This window comes from Scophthalmus maximus, chromosome 1, assembly GCF_022379125.1.
Source record: "Scophthalmus maximus strain ysfricsl-2021 chromosome 1, ASM2237912v1, whole genome shotgun sequence".
NCBI lineage: Eukaryota > Metazoa > Chordata > Actinopteri > Pleuronectiformes > Scophthalmidae > Scophthalmus > Scophthalmus maximus.
Window position 1 is genome coordinate 20,988,626 of NC_061515.1, and position 15,822 is coordinate 21,004,447.

Consider the following 15,822-nt stretch of genomic DNA (forward strand, 5'->3'; position numbering starts at 1 on the left):
TCACTCCGTTGTGACTTTTTTTGTTCTTTATGATACGGATTTTAAAGATTATTCTCACCAACTGTTGTTGGTGAGAATAATCTTGTTGTTGGTTCAATCCTAACCTTGATGAGAGAAATTTTTAGTCAATGACCCAAAGTAAACACTCCACACTTGGAGGAAATGACTTTGCATTAAATTTAATGCAAGCACTGCCATTTCAACTTATATCTGACTGAAGATGTTGAACAGAAACTTTGTAGCAGTGTTTTCATTTACATAAATCCTACAAAACACAAACAAGTTGACTGAAAACTTTAGCAGTTTGTGCTCCCGAAAGCCGACAGCAAGTTAAATCTGAAGAAACTGGGCATTTTTCAGAGAAAGACGGTGGTGAAGTGGCAAGATTTTAGACTAGTGTGAAAAGTTGTGAGATCGAGTCTGACCTCGTTTTTGTGATTTCATTCAAACGAAACATACATTTAAATCTATTTCTGAGTGAAGATGTGGAACATGAACTTTGTAGCAGTGTTTTCATTTACATAAATCGTACAAAACACAAACAAGTTGAATGAAAACTTTAGCAGTTTGTTCTCTCAAAAGCCGACAGCAACTTGGATGTGAAGAAACTGAATCTTTTCTGAGTAGGACTCTCTTGCAAGAGGTGGATGGATCAAGTCCCACTTGTGACATTTTTGTGAATTCATTCAACAAAACAAAACATACAGATCTTAGGTAAGTAATTCACATTTGTGTACTAGTTTTGTGGGATAGAGGCAAAGATACAGGTATGGACATATTAAGGTCCATGGTCCAATTCCCGCCTTTAACAACTTTGCAATTTATCCTCTTAAATGTCTGCTGCTGCTTCATTGATGAGAAAAAACAAAAACAAATGTATTCATTCCGCGGCATAGAGTCAATGATACAGGTATGGACATATTAAAGTCCATGGTTCACCTTCAACAATTTGTCTGCTGCTGCTTCATTGATCAGGAAAAAACGAAATCAAACATATCCATTGTGTGGCGTAGAGGCAATGATACAGGTATGACCATATTAAGGTCCATGGTTCGACTCCTACCTTTCACAATTTTACAAGTTGCCTTCTTGAATGTCTGATGTTCATGATTCCCCACAAGACTCGGAGAAAAGTTGGATACGCAGGTTAGCGTGGTGGGAGTGACAGTGTGATGTGAGATGAAGGGTAAAATAATCAAAATAAAAGAATTATAAAATAAACAAATTAATAAATTAAATTTTAAAAATAATTCATGAATTAAATAAAAATAACAAAAAATTACAAATACAATTTTATTAAAAAATACTTAAAAATGAAAAAAATCAGTTAAAAAACACAACCCCCCCCCCCCCCCCCCCCCCCCAAAAAGCCATTATTTACCAAAATCAGTAAAAATTGGAAAAATCTATCCTATAGCACTGCGATGATTTGTCTTGAACGGGGATTGAACAGTTTGCGCCACCAGGCTACACATGTAAAATTGGTTTTACGTCTATTCAACAAATGACCTGACGCGACCCAATTAAAAAAGAATTTTGAAAAATACACTTAAAAGTACATTACAAGACATGGACAGACACTAATCTGCATGTGCTTGAAGGCAGAAAATTAAAAAAATATATGTCATCAGTAAACTGTACTGATTAGTGTATCCATTAATCAGTACAGTTTCTGTGTTACTGTACAGTTTCATGTATCTGTACTTCACTTGAGGAGATTTATTTTCCGGGTACATTTACATATTTACTCCAGTGTATATTCAGTATCTGCAAATACCAGTACTCTTTACTCTACTACATTTTTACCATGCATTGCATTACATGTTTATTTTTCCATACATTATACATTGGTCCACTGATTCAATAACAGAAGACAGGTAACATGAATTCATACAAGTGGAGTCTCAGTGTTGCTGCTAGCCTCGTGTTACTTTTAATACTGTAAGTATAAAAGTATAAGAAAACACATGTGAACAGTGAAAGAGCAGCACCGACACATTAAAAGTGTTAAGTAATCACCAAATGTTTGTTTCGTGCGTGCCGGCTCCTGGTGGCTCCGTGTGGAAGTGACGACTGGCAAACAGGAAGTGGAGTATTCCGATTGAATCTATATGAGGAGGGGGGCGGGGGGCTTGGAATGTTCGTTTCTGTGACACAAACTATTGAATTGTTCAAACAACCTGTTTTTTTTAGTTTTTTAAAAATCTGCTATATTATCAGATTTGATCTTTCAGGATTAGAAGATTTTCTTCTTCAGGTTAGCTTGAAGAAGCTAAACTTAATGTGATCAAAACATTAAGTTTAAAAAAAATGAAAACATTACATCAAGCTATCTTGCATTTATGAAAAAGTAAAAAAAATTTTTTTCAAAAATCCCTCTAATACTCTACTGTACAATATGTAAATTCAGAATATTAGACATTTGTCACATTATATGTGGAGCACGGGCAGAAATCTTCCTTTGAGGATTCTGGAAAACACACTCCAAACAGAGGCATGATGTGAAATAAATATTTTTTTATTGTTTTCATTGTCATAGTCATAATTGTTATAATTATGAACACAGAGCTGTGGCAATACTCCAGAATTTTGCCAAAAAAACCCCAGCAACCATTCAACGGCACCGCTGTCTCTCAGGACCCGAACATGCATAAAATCTCCCATTTAAAAAAAAAGGTAAAATAAAAAATATATATTAAAAAATTATGCGTACCACTGATATACAGATCTGATATAAACAGGCGTATTGGTCACAAACCAATTAGAATTATAAACATGGCTTCTTTTACAATTCACAGAGACCAAACATGTGGGATATAAGTGTACTTTTCTTTTTTTTAAAAAGGGTACATTTTCACTTTATACATTTGTACATTTTGTATGTTAATTTTCAATATTACTTTAATGTTCTCACCCCCAACAGTTAAATGCTCAAGGCATTTGGGGTGCAGTGTCCAATGAGCACAAATTGCAGTAAATGCACGTTTACAAACTCGCAGGACCGACACACATACATACACACACGCGCGCGCACACACACCCAGGAGTGGCAGCAGTGGCTTTAGACACTAAAGAGAGAACTATAGGTGTATCTGGTTGTTTGCAGGTGGCAAATACTGATTCCAAAGAATTAATTCACTGTGGTGAAACGAGGCCATCTGACGGTAAAAAAAAAAGAAAGAGACATTACATTCATGTGCAGGTCATTGCTAGTGAACCATCCACACACAGAAAACATCCACTCACATACTTGTGTAAAAAATAAAAAATAAAACAGTCTTTAAAATTTGCAAAGAAAAAAGGTTTGAGCTGCACGAGCAACAGCTGACGAGGAAATCGAGCAAAAGCATCAGTGAATAATCAATAAGTGCATAACGGTAGTGCGCGTCGAGGTTCGCCAGTGCTGGCAGCATTTACAAATCTCCACCTGTACCAGACAGTTTAACTGTATGCCGCCATTAGTCATGACAGGAGACTGATTCACAAGTATTCTTTCGTTTGACTTTTCTGGAGCTCCATTTGGTTCCATTTTGTAAATGCGTAATGTGAGCGAAGGAGCATTTTTTTAAATTATTATTCCCTTACACATAATACATTTCCACAACCTGCAGCTCTGCCCACAACCACCGGCTGTACTGTGTCTCGCCGTCACTATTGATGATTATTCTGTCTGAATAACGTCGTCATTTTTAAGTGGTTTAAGTAAAAGATGATTTGGAGATGGATTTGTTTAATAATCTGTCTTGTGCAAATGTATTTCCTTTGCTTTGTAAATATGTTTTGGGGTTTGTCCACGTTGTTCATTTTCATATATATTAAGGAGTCTGATGAGCCCCAAACTGTCCAAGGACTGATAAAGATCAAGTGGGTTGTTGAAAACATGAATAAATCAAACTTAGTCAAATGTGTGCTGAATTAATGCTCCTAAATATCGTCTTCAGTGTACCTGTAGTTGTCCGCCATTTTGGAGCAAGAGGTGCGTCATTTAGTCCCACTAACATATGAGTGGTTGCTGACTGAGCTGGTCAACATCATGCCGACATGTCACTGGTTGTGGAAAAATAATTCAACTCTGTTGCCCCGTGTGAACGGTGAGTTAACTGGTGCATAGTTACGGCTCCGATGCTGTGAACAGCCCCCGTGTATCAGTCCATCATTTAAAAAGAACAACATAACTGAAGCTAGGCCCAAGAGGAAACTTGAAACGGGGGCGGAGACACTGAACGGAGTGTTTGTGGTTTGGCTAAAGTGACGAGTTTAACTTTTTGACATGATTTGATTTTGGCGACAACAAAGAGCGTAGAGCGCGGACTGTTGCACAGGAAACAAAGCTCTGTGAGAAACTGTAAACGACTTGTGAATCTGTTCTGTGGGAGTGCATGCAAGGAAAAAAAAACTACAACAAAAAAAAGATACAAAGAAAATACAACACGCCTGACACAATGAGGACGCTCTGGCACGGCAGAGTGTGATGCCTTGGCTGGAGAATGTAATAGTACCTTTTGCAGCGTGGAGCGTGAACAGACAATTTAATGTACCTGTATGGGAGCAGCTTGTGAGACGGGGAGAAATGTCCGAGCTTATGGGAAAGTCCGACGTCCTCTGACAACAGAGGGACAGTGTCATACAGCCAGACCTCTGGCCAATCAACTGTGAGCTCCTCGTCTTGTAAAACTAAATTCAACACTCTTTCAGTGCTTCAAGTAATTGAGTGGTCTGTCCGTAGCGCGACTGCGGAAACTTCTCGAGTACAACAAGGGTTCATCTTAAAAACTTTCACATTGCTTGTTTTTTGTTAATTTTTAGCAGATGTTCATAATTCCAATAACTATTTAGTGGATTCCAGCAACGCGACTGCAAATAATTTTTCGCTGACAGTTCATCCGACCAATAGTTTAGCCAATAAACTGTGAAAACATTCACCGCACTTTGCCAGAGCTCAGGTTTACTTATTTAAATGCCTTGCTTTGACTTTTTCCACGGGTAATCCACGTGTCCACCCTTATTTGGGAGCAATCTGCCCTGACAAGAGTTCGACCAATCTGACTGTTGTTTCTTGTCTTTCTTGAGGACCAGTTGGTTTGTGAAAACCTAGAAATTTACGTTTGGTAGGGTATTTGGTTACCAGGCAAACAAACCAAATGAGCTGAGCTGAGGTGGAATCCCTTCTCGACACCAGGAGTCTCTCTTACAGAGAAGGTAGGAACGGACATTACGCCTGAACTGAGATCAGCTGCATTTGGGCAAACGGTGCCAAGGCAGTTTAGCCAGGAGCTAAAAAGAAAACAACACAGAGTTATTGCGACTAAGAACAACGGAGATTATCCACGAACTCAAGACTGATTCCTACGCTGCATTTTAAAAACAGAAAAGGCACATGGTAAAGAATGAAGATGTGGGGCAAAGGAGGAGGGAAGGTAGTTTGTGGATGATAAAGCAGAGACCGGGACCAGACCAGAAAGCAAGTGGAAACTGTTTTGGGGGAGTGTTCTCCGCATCCGGGGATTAGTTTCGTCTATAGCAGCGGGCCCAGGTCCTCACCTTCGCTCAGGGTTTTGGCAGGAGACTACATTCTAGGGTCAGGTCAGCGAGACGAAGGAGCAGAGCCACTCGACCACCTGTAGGTCCACAACACCGACACGATCCCACTCCAAAAGGTTTGAAGAGAGAAACCGTACAAACATTAAAAAAAGACTATTTTTTTCCTCAAATATTTGTTTTTCGTCGCTTCAGGAGGAAATGCTCAAGCCCTCCCCTTTTGACAAATTAAGGTGCAACTTGCAGAGAAAAATAAAAAAAATAAAAAAATTCATGTCCTCTATGGCAGTCTCAGACAAACAGAGACAGGAGGATCAGGTAGGTACCATCCTCCACCTGCACCCCCCAACTTCTTCCAGCCAGCTCTTCCTGGTCTAACGTAGTTCCAGGTTGGAGGTGGAGGGACGCCCAAGCAAGTAAGAACGTATCTGGCTGTCTGGCAGGCGGGCGGGCTGGGGTTTAAAGGTTCGAGGGGGAAGATGGGTTAATGTACAAAGATGTGCCTCAATAGCTCATCAGCAGAAGGACGCTGCTTGGTCTCTACAAAGATCCGTTTGAGAAACTCTCGGCAGTGGTCCGACACATGGGGGGGAAGAACCGGGTTCGTCGGCTGGGTGGCAATCTTAAAGATGGCCGCCATGGCCTCAAACTCTGCCCACGGGGGTCGTTGGGTTAGCATCTCCACAACTGTGCAGCCAACACTCCTAAGGTCAAAGTGAAAAGAGTTAAAATCAGGAGAATAAACCCCGTTATTTAGAAAGTGGTGACTGGTATCAGTGGCATTAGAATGTATTACAGTTGGCAAAATCTAAGCATAATTCTTAAGGCTTTCGCACTAATGTAGAAGACAAATACATTGATCCATTTAAACGTAAAGGCCAGGTCGTGTGTGTGTGGTCTCACCAGATGTCAGCCTTCCTGCCATAGCCCTCTCCACTGATCACTTCAGGGCTCATCCAGTAGGGGGTGCCGGTCACTGACTTGATGCCTGTTCCTGACAGACAGATGGTCTGCAGCCGCCGGCTGGCCCCGAAGTCTCCCAGCTTCACGTTGCCCACAGAGTCACGGAGGATATTGGCTCCTGAATGAAGAGAGGTCAAACATATCAACCTGCTTTTATAGCTGTTGCCAGAACTTGACTTATGACAAAACTTGAGATACTCCAAGCCCTCTGCCTATAGAAAAAGCTAAAGACGACTTCACCTTTGATGTCCCTGTGCACAATCATGTTGCTGTGCAGGTAGGAAACCCCTTCCAGGATTTGCCGTGTGTAGCGGCGCGTCACGTTTTCCGTCAGTGCTCCGTATGACTTCAACTGGTCCTTAATCGAGCCCTGAAAAACGCAAAAATCTGAAAATGTAAATAGTCATAGTAGTAAATAGTAGCGGTTACATCTAGAGCCTCACCAATTTATCAGTTGGCCAGTGAAATCAGCCGATATGAACCTTCCAGACATAACGTTCTCAGCGTTTGTTTGGCAATATGCACCGATATTAAAACATTTGCACTGTCAGCTCTCCCTGGGATGCAGGATCACATGACACATTGGTCACAGCTGAACAGTGTTTCAGATGCTAAGCAGCATCTTCACATTAAGTAACAGTATTTTCCGTGCCACAACAACAATTTACCACAACAGCAGAAAGCTTTATTTGGGGCACGCTTGTGTGGCTTTTAACAACTTCCTGTTTGATATCTATAATTGGCCATATTTTAATACGGAGCCTCGTTTTGAACTGGTCCTGTTTGTCCTGACTGTCTGTCCTCTCCTCCTTTATCCTGGAGAATTGCTTTTGTACTCTTAAATATTATTTTAAAGACAAATGTGACTATCTGCTTCCATGCATATATTTAGAATCTTCAAATCATGTGTTGCTCAATATAATCCCTGGCATTTACACTTAGTAAAGTACAAGGTGAATGTGTGAATGAGCACTCACGCCAGGCATGTACTCCATGAAAATGGAGAGGGTTCGCTCCATCGTGTCTCGCAGGCAGCCGTAGTACTGGACAATCCGCTCGTGGCATAAGTTCTTCAGAAGTTGGATTTCACACTCCAATGCGCTCACCTCCTAAATAAGAAGGAAAAAAACATCACAATCAACCATGATTTCCTTCCATGCTGTTGTTTTTCCCAAAGTTAATACATTATGAACCAGAGAATCGGTCTGAATTTACCAGCGTAGGGAGCAGACTTTCTAAACACAAGCGTTTCTACAAGTCTTTACTATTACAGATTCTCACCTTGCTGGTCTCCGGACTCTCCGGGTCAAACTGGACTTGTTTGACTGCCAATTCCCGTCCAGTATCAGCGTCATAACAGAGGAAAACCCGTCCAAAGGCACCCTGACCCAGAAGCTTTCCCAGCCTCCAGTTTGTTGGAGCACGTGGAGCTAGAGGCAAATGGTCACATAAAATCAAATCACAAGGGGGAAAAAAAACATTTTTGCATGAATCTTTCTGCTCCTTTTGTTTTGACAGATAGAAAGAAAATGATGTGGGGAATTACAGCGGCTGGGTGGACTGATGTCCATGACTGAGAGGGTGGGAGCAGAAGTCAGATTAGGGCTGGGCTCAATGTCGCTGCCCCTCCTTGGCCTCCTGGCAGGTCCCGGGGCCTCTTCCAGGTCAGGGGTGAAGACACTGCTGCCGCTGCTGGTGCTGGGCGACTGCTCGGTTGGACTGAAGCTGACAGGTGAGCGGAAGCCGTGAACCTGCGTTCGCCGAGCCCGAGGGAAGGTCTTCCTCCCTGCCGAGCAGAGGAAGAGGAAAGATAAGAATATAGTCTATGCCATGAAGAAAAAATGTTTTTTTGAAAGTCATGTTGTTTTAGTTCCAGCCCCCTCCCAGTATCAAAAAGAAAAAATTGCCCACCATCACTGTAGTCTTGAAGGCCGAAGGGAATGCCATATCGTCGAGGATACGTTCCCCCTTTCCCCGACTTCTCAAACACTGGGATGTCATACTCTGCAGACAAAGAGGGCACCGATGATGACGAATCCAAGACAACACAACTGGTGATAAAAGGCACATGGGGGAAGTGGCATCCAGAGGAAAGGCAAGAGCACTACTGTGGGGGTTACCCTACAGAGTCAGTTACTCATTTTCCTCCCAATACAATGTTTGATGCTGCTTTTGTGCAATATTTGTCTACTCTGCTTGAAGCAAATGTTCCCCCAGTGTCACAATTCTTGACTGTTCTGCAAACACAACGATGCATCGACAGTATTTACCTGGAAAGTCTTGGTGGTTGTCTGGGTAGCTCTGTGCTCTGGGCATCCTGGACTTTGGGTAGTCACTGCATGAAGACAAGTAAAACCACATATCAGACTTGAGCCTTCAATTAATATGTTGCCGAGTTTTTTTCCTCCATCTATGTATCTACATTATATTAAATGGATCTGATCTTTAATAATTAAAGAGGATTCAAAAACAAAACAATATGATATGGGCTGATCCTTTAAGTACATTGTTGTATAATTAAAACATTGAGTTCCTGACCCGTCCAGTGGGCTGTCTAAAGAGGGACAACTTCCAGACGCCGAGTTCTCCGGGCTGCTCATGGACAGCGGGTCCAACATCTGAAGAAAACAAAGCCGCTTACAACAAGAAACTTGGAATATAACTAGTCAAGTCAGTATATTCTCTTCAATGCTAAGACTTAAAATAACAAATGCCTTTGCCTTAGTCAGACTGTTCTGTCTGTTAAAAAAGTATGAAAATCATTCTAGACCTGCAATAATAATGTACATATATACAGTATAATGGTGAACAAAACACAAGGAATTATATTGAGTCAAAGAGGTTATTAAAGGTGAAACCATCTGTCAACAAATATACTTTGCATTGTGTAAAATTCATCAGCTCAGGCCCAGTCCACACCACAAGATATTTCGAAAACGATCCCCCCCGCCCCCCCCATTTTCCTCAGCAGGGGGGCCTGAAACTTCTCCGTAATGATGGATTCATTGGAAAGACGCATCTAGCTGTAGAAACACTGTATTGTGTTTCTACAGCTATTCCCGGCCTATATGTGGCGCTGTTTTCTGCTACAGAACTCCACCAAAAAAGAAGAAGAGGCGGAGTATCCAAATACTCGTAGAAGAAGAAGCCGAACAACAACAACAGTACGAAGATGTTGAATGAGAAGGGAAAAGTAGACTCCATTGTTTGGTTCCGATTCTGACTGCGAACTGCTCTTGCGACCTATGGTCGCCTCGCTGAGTGGCGAGTTCTGTGCTCCGTGGCTGTGCGTGTGGCTTGCAGCGGTGGCCAGAGCTCGCACTTTGCCAGTTCTTCTTGCTCTGTGGTCTCAGTGAGGAATCCTCACTCTGAGCAGTTGCCGCGTGACAACTGTTTGGTTTCTCCCCTCTCCCCGGCCCTATGGAGTGACCGAGCAATAGTATATATTGCCCTAGCGACCCAAGAAGAGTCAGCATCTGATGCAGCACCGTCACAAGCCTGTAGTCCGCCATTGTTGTTGTTGGAGATCCCACGGGCGAGGGGCAAGGGAGTAGAGGGGTGGGGACGGGTGATGACATCATCGTATGCGTATCTGGCGTTCACACAAACTCAAATACACAAACGCAGGGAGGGAGATTTATCTTCTCCACCCTGGGATCTGGATTCAAAAGAGTGCGTTTTCAGGCAGCGAAAACTCCGGCTGCGTCTGGACGGGAGGCGCATACGTGCAAGACTTCTGCGTATTTACAACAAATTCGCATTCGTGTAGACAGGGTCTCAGTTCATGCTGAGCTCTGCATTGATGTATTTTATGACCACGGTTTATGGCCACGCTGCTCTGCTGTTTGCGCCCGGGTCCATTTTATATCAGACACTTAACATTTGCTCCATGTTGGCAGGCACACCACCAAATGCAGGGGTTGCAACAGGGAGAAGAGGGAGAAATAAATAACTTTAATAACAAATACCAAGTTATAGGGTTGAGCCTTTAGGGGCGAATGTAAAGGCCATGGCAATTCAAATCTCACCAGCCCGTGGCCTTAACAGTATCTTCAAGACAACACTACCTCTAAATGTAGCTGGTGGAAAGGCAAACCAGCAATAGCCATACAAAATGTAAACACTGAAAAATATGCCGCATTTATTTTATTTCTGAAAACCTAACACTGATAGAAAAATATAAAATGGCTCTTCCTTATCGTAATAAAAGCATCAAAAGTTCACACTCCTGAGTTCGGGGTACCTGGTCCATGCTCTCGGGAATGAACTCGCCCTCGCTGTTGATGCTGGTGAAGGAGCCGTTCCTCGCCACCTGCTGGAGAGCGTCTGGAATGTATCCTGGAGGAGGGGAGCTGCGATCGGTCGAATGGGACCCTGGGTTCCGAGAGTGGGAATCACATTAATATCTAAATTGAGCTTGTGTGAATGGCGCCATATTTGCTTAAGGCTGTTGGTAGCAATAAGGAAAATAAGGAAGTTAGTTATATGTGTCTATGTTTAATGTCTGTGCATCTCTCTTCAAAACCATTTCTGGGATAGTTGGACCAAGAGACATTACTCACCTATCAAGGCCAGCATACTCTTCTTGTCAGCAACCCTGATTCCTGTGTTGTCCAGCTCCTCGTGGGACGGCAAGAGGTCCATGTTGGAGGAAGAGTTCTAAAGAAACAGTGAAACAAAAAACTTCCTTGCTGTGTTTCTGTCTTTGTACTTTTCTTGAAATAGAGAAAAACAAAGCTGCTGTGATGTTGAATGGCACTCAGGTACAGCACACATTTCCACTAAGCCCAGACAATCCTTCAGAGGATATAGAGGGGTCCCCGGGATGTGAATACATCTGGGAGCTGCTGACCTGTGAGGACACCTGGAGTACCAGGAGGATCTTCAGGCTCTTCATGTGAACGCTGCGATCCAGCAGCTCCACAGCCTTGTCCAGGTCGTCCTGAGTGGTCAGTGGAATCACCAACTACAAAAAGAAAGAAAATATTGGTGTTCATATCTTTTTTTTTTTACCCCCATTTCATTCAATACCAGCATTGAAAAATATGTATCTTTAATTCAGGACTGTGGAGTCTTTTTAGCTTTGTACCTCATTATTGGTGTAGTGAAGATCCATCATCTGACCGAAAGCCACTTTGGCTTTCGACCTCAGGTCGTCCAGCTTGACAGGTCGAGGGAACTGCAAAATCCTACAGAGGAGAAGAGGTCAGGAGTTCAGAGGTCAGGAGGGCACAGCTGCAGTACTGCTGGTGTAATAGTGATGAACCTGGTCAAAGTCTCACCTCTTCTCCCCTTTGAACTCGAACTTCACTCTGACGTCGTTCTGTCACAAAAATATTCAGGAAGAGACAAAGAGCATGCCAACTGATGAATGAACACTGAGGATTACACATTGTTTGCTGGATATTTTTGCCCCTTTTGATCTATTTTTTAAATTAATTTGGAGAATTTTATGGAAAATGACTATAAGATTTGTTCGTGTTTTCAAACAAAATCAATAATACACTAACTTTATATCAAGAAACAATTTAAACCCATCACCAATTACAAAATTGTGGCAAACAACTAAACAAACATTCAGTACATTTTTAAGTTTCCCTGGTTTCTATTCTGGCCTCTTTCTCTGTATCAACTGTTCTTTACTGCCAAATATAATTTTTACACAGCTTTGTGATATTTCTTTTTTTTCTCACTGCTCACCTGATTCTTAGGCGAGGAGGCTTTGGGTTTGCCCAGGTCTGACAGGAACATGGCAGGACGGCTGGAGCGGTGCAGTTCGGCCAAGTCCTGCATGATCGAGTTCAGCGCCTCCTGCTCATCTGAGTGACGACAACAGGACAAAAAACCTCTCACCACAAAACACATACCAAGATCAAACATAAACATTTAATGGCAACTACGGCTCAGTTCAAAAAGGGGATAATTACACTTGTTTTATTTCTATGTAAATATTGTTTTTGAAACTAAATTTCTTGGGTGGATTTATGATGATGTGAACTGTGTGAGCAACCTGAGCAGCAAAATGTTAATATGCCATAGCCATTTCCACAGTAAAACCCTTTTGCACATCTAAAAATAATCAATACTATCTCTCATGACTAAGCGTCAATACAGAATAGGTATGTCACCTGCATATAAGCACATCGCACAAAGGTTTATTGTGACATAGGTGTGTCAATGAAACATTGTTCAGGGAGAAAGAAAATAACATTCCATGGATTGTAGGTTTGACAAAAGACAAAACTGGCTCACTGCCAGACAGTCACACTATCTTAAAAACACACACACACATACCCATCATCATGGCACGGCGATTGACCCAGGAGGCCAGGAAAGAGGATTCTCCCATCAAAGGGATTCCTATCTCCTGCAACAGCGAAAGAACAACTTAAATCCTGACAGGACACGAGTTAGAGCCTGAAGCTTCTGACTAACCAATCTGTAAACAGTGTGTTGAGCCAGAAGACCTCTACATACATGTACACGTAAATATATACTCTCATATACGTTTTCAAAAGTGCTTCAGATTTATGGTTATTTTGGAGGCAACAATTCATAGTGGTGTTTAAGTTTTCAAATATATTTGCCCAACCCATCTATACAAATGAAGCTAGACAATTAGTTCCAGCTCTCCTAGTAAACTTGAAAACAGAGTGTATATTCCAATAAAGCAACATTAAATTTCATATATTGTGATTAACTACATCAGTGATGGGTAAGTAACCATATCGTTTTATTTTAATGTAAAAGTTGAAAAATTATTAGGATTAATTTGTTATCAAAAAAGTTGTTTATTGTATTCCCATGATCAAGTAATCGGGTAATCAGCTACAGGGGTGAAGTTATTTTCATATTTGACATTCGTCAGTTTTCGCGGCTGTTTTCTTCATTAACTCCGCGTCTAAATCCCGATCTCGTCACAGTTGTGGGATATGTTGGTGAGCTCGTTCAGGAAGATGTTTCACAGATTTGATCAAATAAAAATCACCAAAGGTGACGATGCCCCATTTCGATCTTCAATAACTTTTTGTTTTTTAGACATAGGAATGTCAAACCAATCATCATACAGAAAGACAGCCATTTAGTATTTCACACCTGCGAGTTAAAACAACCCAATATACTGATATAGATTTTTTGATGAAAGGTTTGCATTTTCAATAGCTAACTCATTTATGAATTTATTGACATCATTCCACCTCGTGTGTCTGGGACATCCTCTCACAGCATTCACAGCTGTTAGTTTGAGGAAAAAGGCCTTAGCAAATCCCTGAGCATCCTTATGCGTGAGCAGTTTGCCTTAACATGCATATTTCAAGGTTTTCTTTCTCAATAGCTCACTCATTTATGAATTTATTGACATCAAACTACCTCTCGTGTGTCTGGGTGTCTCTAAACTTTCACAACTGTTAGTTTGTGGAAAAGGCCTTAGCAAATATCTTTGCTACAACTAATGTATTGCCCAGCATTTCTTCTGCACAAATCATCACTAGCTGTCATAATATTAGTTCTTAAGTGTTAGTGGTTAGTGTGAAGTCGTGCTACTATCATGCAACACTGTGAGGGACCCCTGCACCGCACTGTCCGCACTGCAAGTCTGCACAGTCGACATGGCCTCTGCTGATCAGGAGCTGATTGGATATTGCTGATTGATCACTGTCTGCAACTGACGTAAAATCGGACTATTCCGCCATGCTGGTGGGAGTGAAGCCGCAACATCAACACTGGCCTCGCACTCAATAATCGTCCTAACTGACAATGTCCTTCAGCACGACACGGTGGAGATCCGATCACCGCGAAGTTGATGCCAACAACACTGGCACACTGTTATGGCCTCCTCCGCTGGATAATTAGCTTTAAATTTAACTTGCTAGCGTTAGCTGAGCAGCCCCCCTTCGATGAACTTGACCAACAACTACTGTTATCGAATTGTGCATTGCGGGCCACGAAAAAAATGTGCTCAGTGAACGACTTGGCGTTGTAGATGTGATCTAAACACGGGCAGCTGCACGAATATAGCTGTTAAGCTGGAAGCTAAGTGGCTAACGCTAGTCGAGAGTTCCGTGTCCAGCTAGCTGTCAGGCCAGGGAAGTTGACGAGCTAAGCTAATGCTAATTGCAAAGCTCTCCCGCACCGCGCGGCCGTAACAAGCAATCAACAAACGGACACATGTCAGGTGTGAACCGAGCTGATTAAGTGTCTATCGTCACACCTGGGGGTGCTTGGGTCCGGGCTCACTTCCTCATCCACAGGGCCGGTGACGGGAGCCCCGGGCCCTGCGGAGAGACGCTGGAGGAAGCAGAAGTTTGTCAGTCCGCTCACAACTTCACTCGAGTCCTGCTGGGCCTGCGTCGACGAGGCCCGACGGTTGGTCAGCTTCGCTCGGCGGATCCCCGCCGGCAGAGGGGGGGAAATGACAGTATAGCGGATAATCCGCCAAAGTATCTCCTTGTCTGTGCTGCACTGGAAGGGCAAAGTGAGTGCAGCGCGTTCATTTTGTTGCACTTCCCATGTTTGGTTGACGGTGGCTCCGCTCGCCGTTACCCCCCCCCCCCCCCCACAATTGTGTCAAGTAAGCGATCGGTGGCTAGCAACAGTTTTGCCATTTCGCTGACAAAATAAAAGCACGGAATGTTTTGCAATGTTTTTTTCCCCACAAAGATGCATTTTTGTACTTTACATTGAACTGTATTAACCGGAAATGTATTTTTTTCATTTTGGCATACTTGACAGCAAATAAGCATAGTTGGGGGAGTCAAACAAAAACACAACTTCTGATGTAAGAAAAATATATTAGTTTGCTGGATTACTGATTTGTAACCTGTCAAATGAATACATCTAATATATTCTCTGGTCTAGAGGCCTCTTACGGTTTTTTATTCTTGTCAGAATGGCAAACTATATTGCAGCACAACCAAAGTTCAAAACGCTTGCAAACTGCTTTCTCTTGACTGGAATGTAATTTAATGCAAAGTCTATCTCTAAATTCAATATCAACGTATTTAAGCTTTGCATCCATAACGTTCAAAATACAGAAATTAAAAAACTATTTTTAATGATTATCGAGACATATACAAAAAGTCTAACGGTCCAGAGTATTACTGAATCACGAAATAAAATCATTCGCAGGATAATTTATGGCATGACATGCCCGAAATTTGAAATGTATTGAAGGAAAGGTGGCAAAAAACAGTGGGAGGGACATAGAACAAGGAGATGGCCTGTGGGATATCCGAGCTACGATTTGTTCATGCGTGATTAAATAGTGGATTATTTAAAATAGAAAAACATAATGGATGTGAATTTTGTGGTCACGAAGAAACA

General features: G+C 42.2%; 1 protein-coding gene across 1 annotated transcript; it reads right to left on the reverse strand.

Annotated features, from left to right (window-relative positions):
- Positions 1-2,502: 2,502 nt before the first annotated feature.
- Positions 2,503-15,066, reverse strand: map3k2 (mitogen-activated protein kinase kinase kinase 2). Its single transcript, XM_035645495.2, has 17 exons — positions 14,711-15,066; positions 12,796-12,868; positions 12,202-12,320; positions 11,784-11,824; positions 11,591-11,690; positions 11,354-11,467; positions 11,064-11,160; positions 10,745-10,875; positions 9,040-9,119; positions 8,772-8,836; positions 8,413-8,505; positions 8,048-8,287; positions 7,783-7,931; positions 7,479-7,610; positions 6,742-6,871; positions 6,442-6,619; positions 2,503-6,242 (listed from the first exon to the last, which is right to left on the reverse strand). Exons 2-17 carry the CDS (start codon positions 12,848-12,850, stop codon positions 6,023-6,025), a joined length of 1,944 nt encoding a protein of 647 aa, XP_035501388.1. The 5' UTR covers positions 12,851-12,868; positions 14,711-15,066; the 3' UTR covers positions 2,503-6,022.
- Positions 15,067-15,822: the final 756 nt, after the last annotated feature.

Bases quoted from the DNA above. Each gene is read 5' to 3' on its own strand.
- map3k2 (XM_035645495.2), bottom strand. From the start codon at position 12,850: ATGGGAGAATCCTCTTTCCTGGCCTCCTGGGTCAATCGCCGTGCCATG. The intron at 10,876-11,063 runs GTGAGTAATGTC...CTCGGAACCCAG, and splicing joins GAGTATGCTGGCCTTGATAG to GGTCCCATTCGACCGATCGC. The intron at 8,288-8,412 runs GTGGGCAATTTT...TCTGCTCGGCAG, and splicing joins CCTTCAAGACTACAGTGATG to GGAGGAAGACCTTCCCTCGG.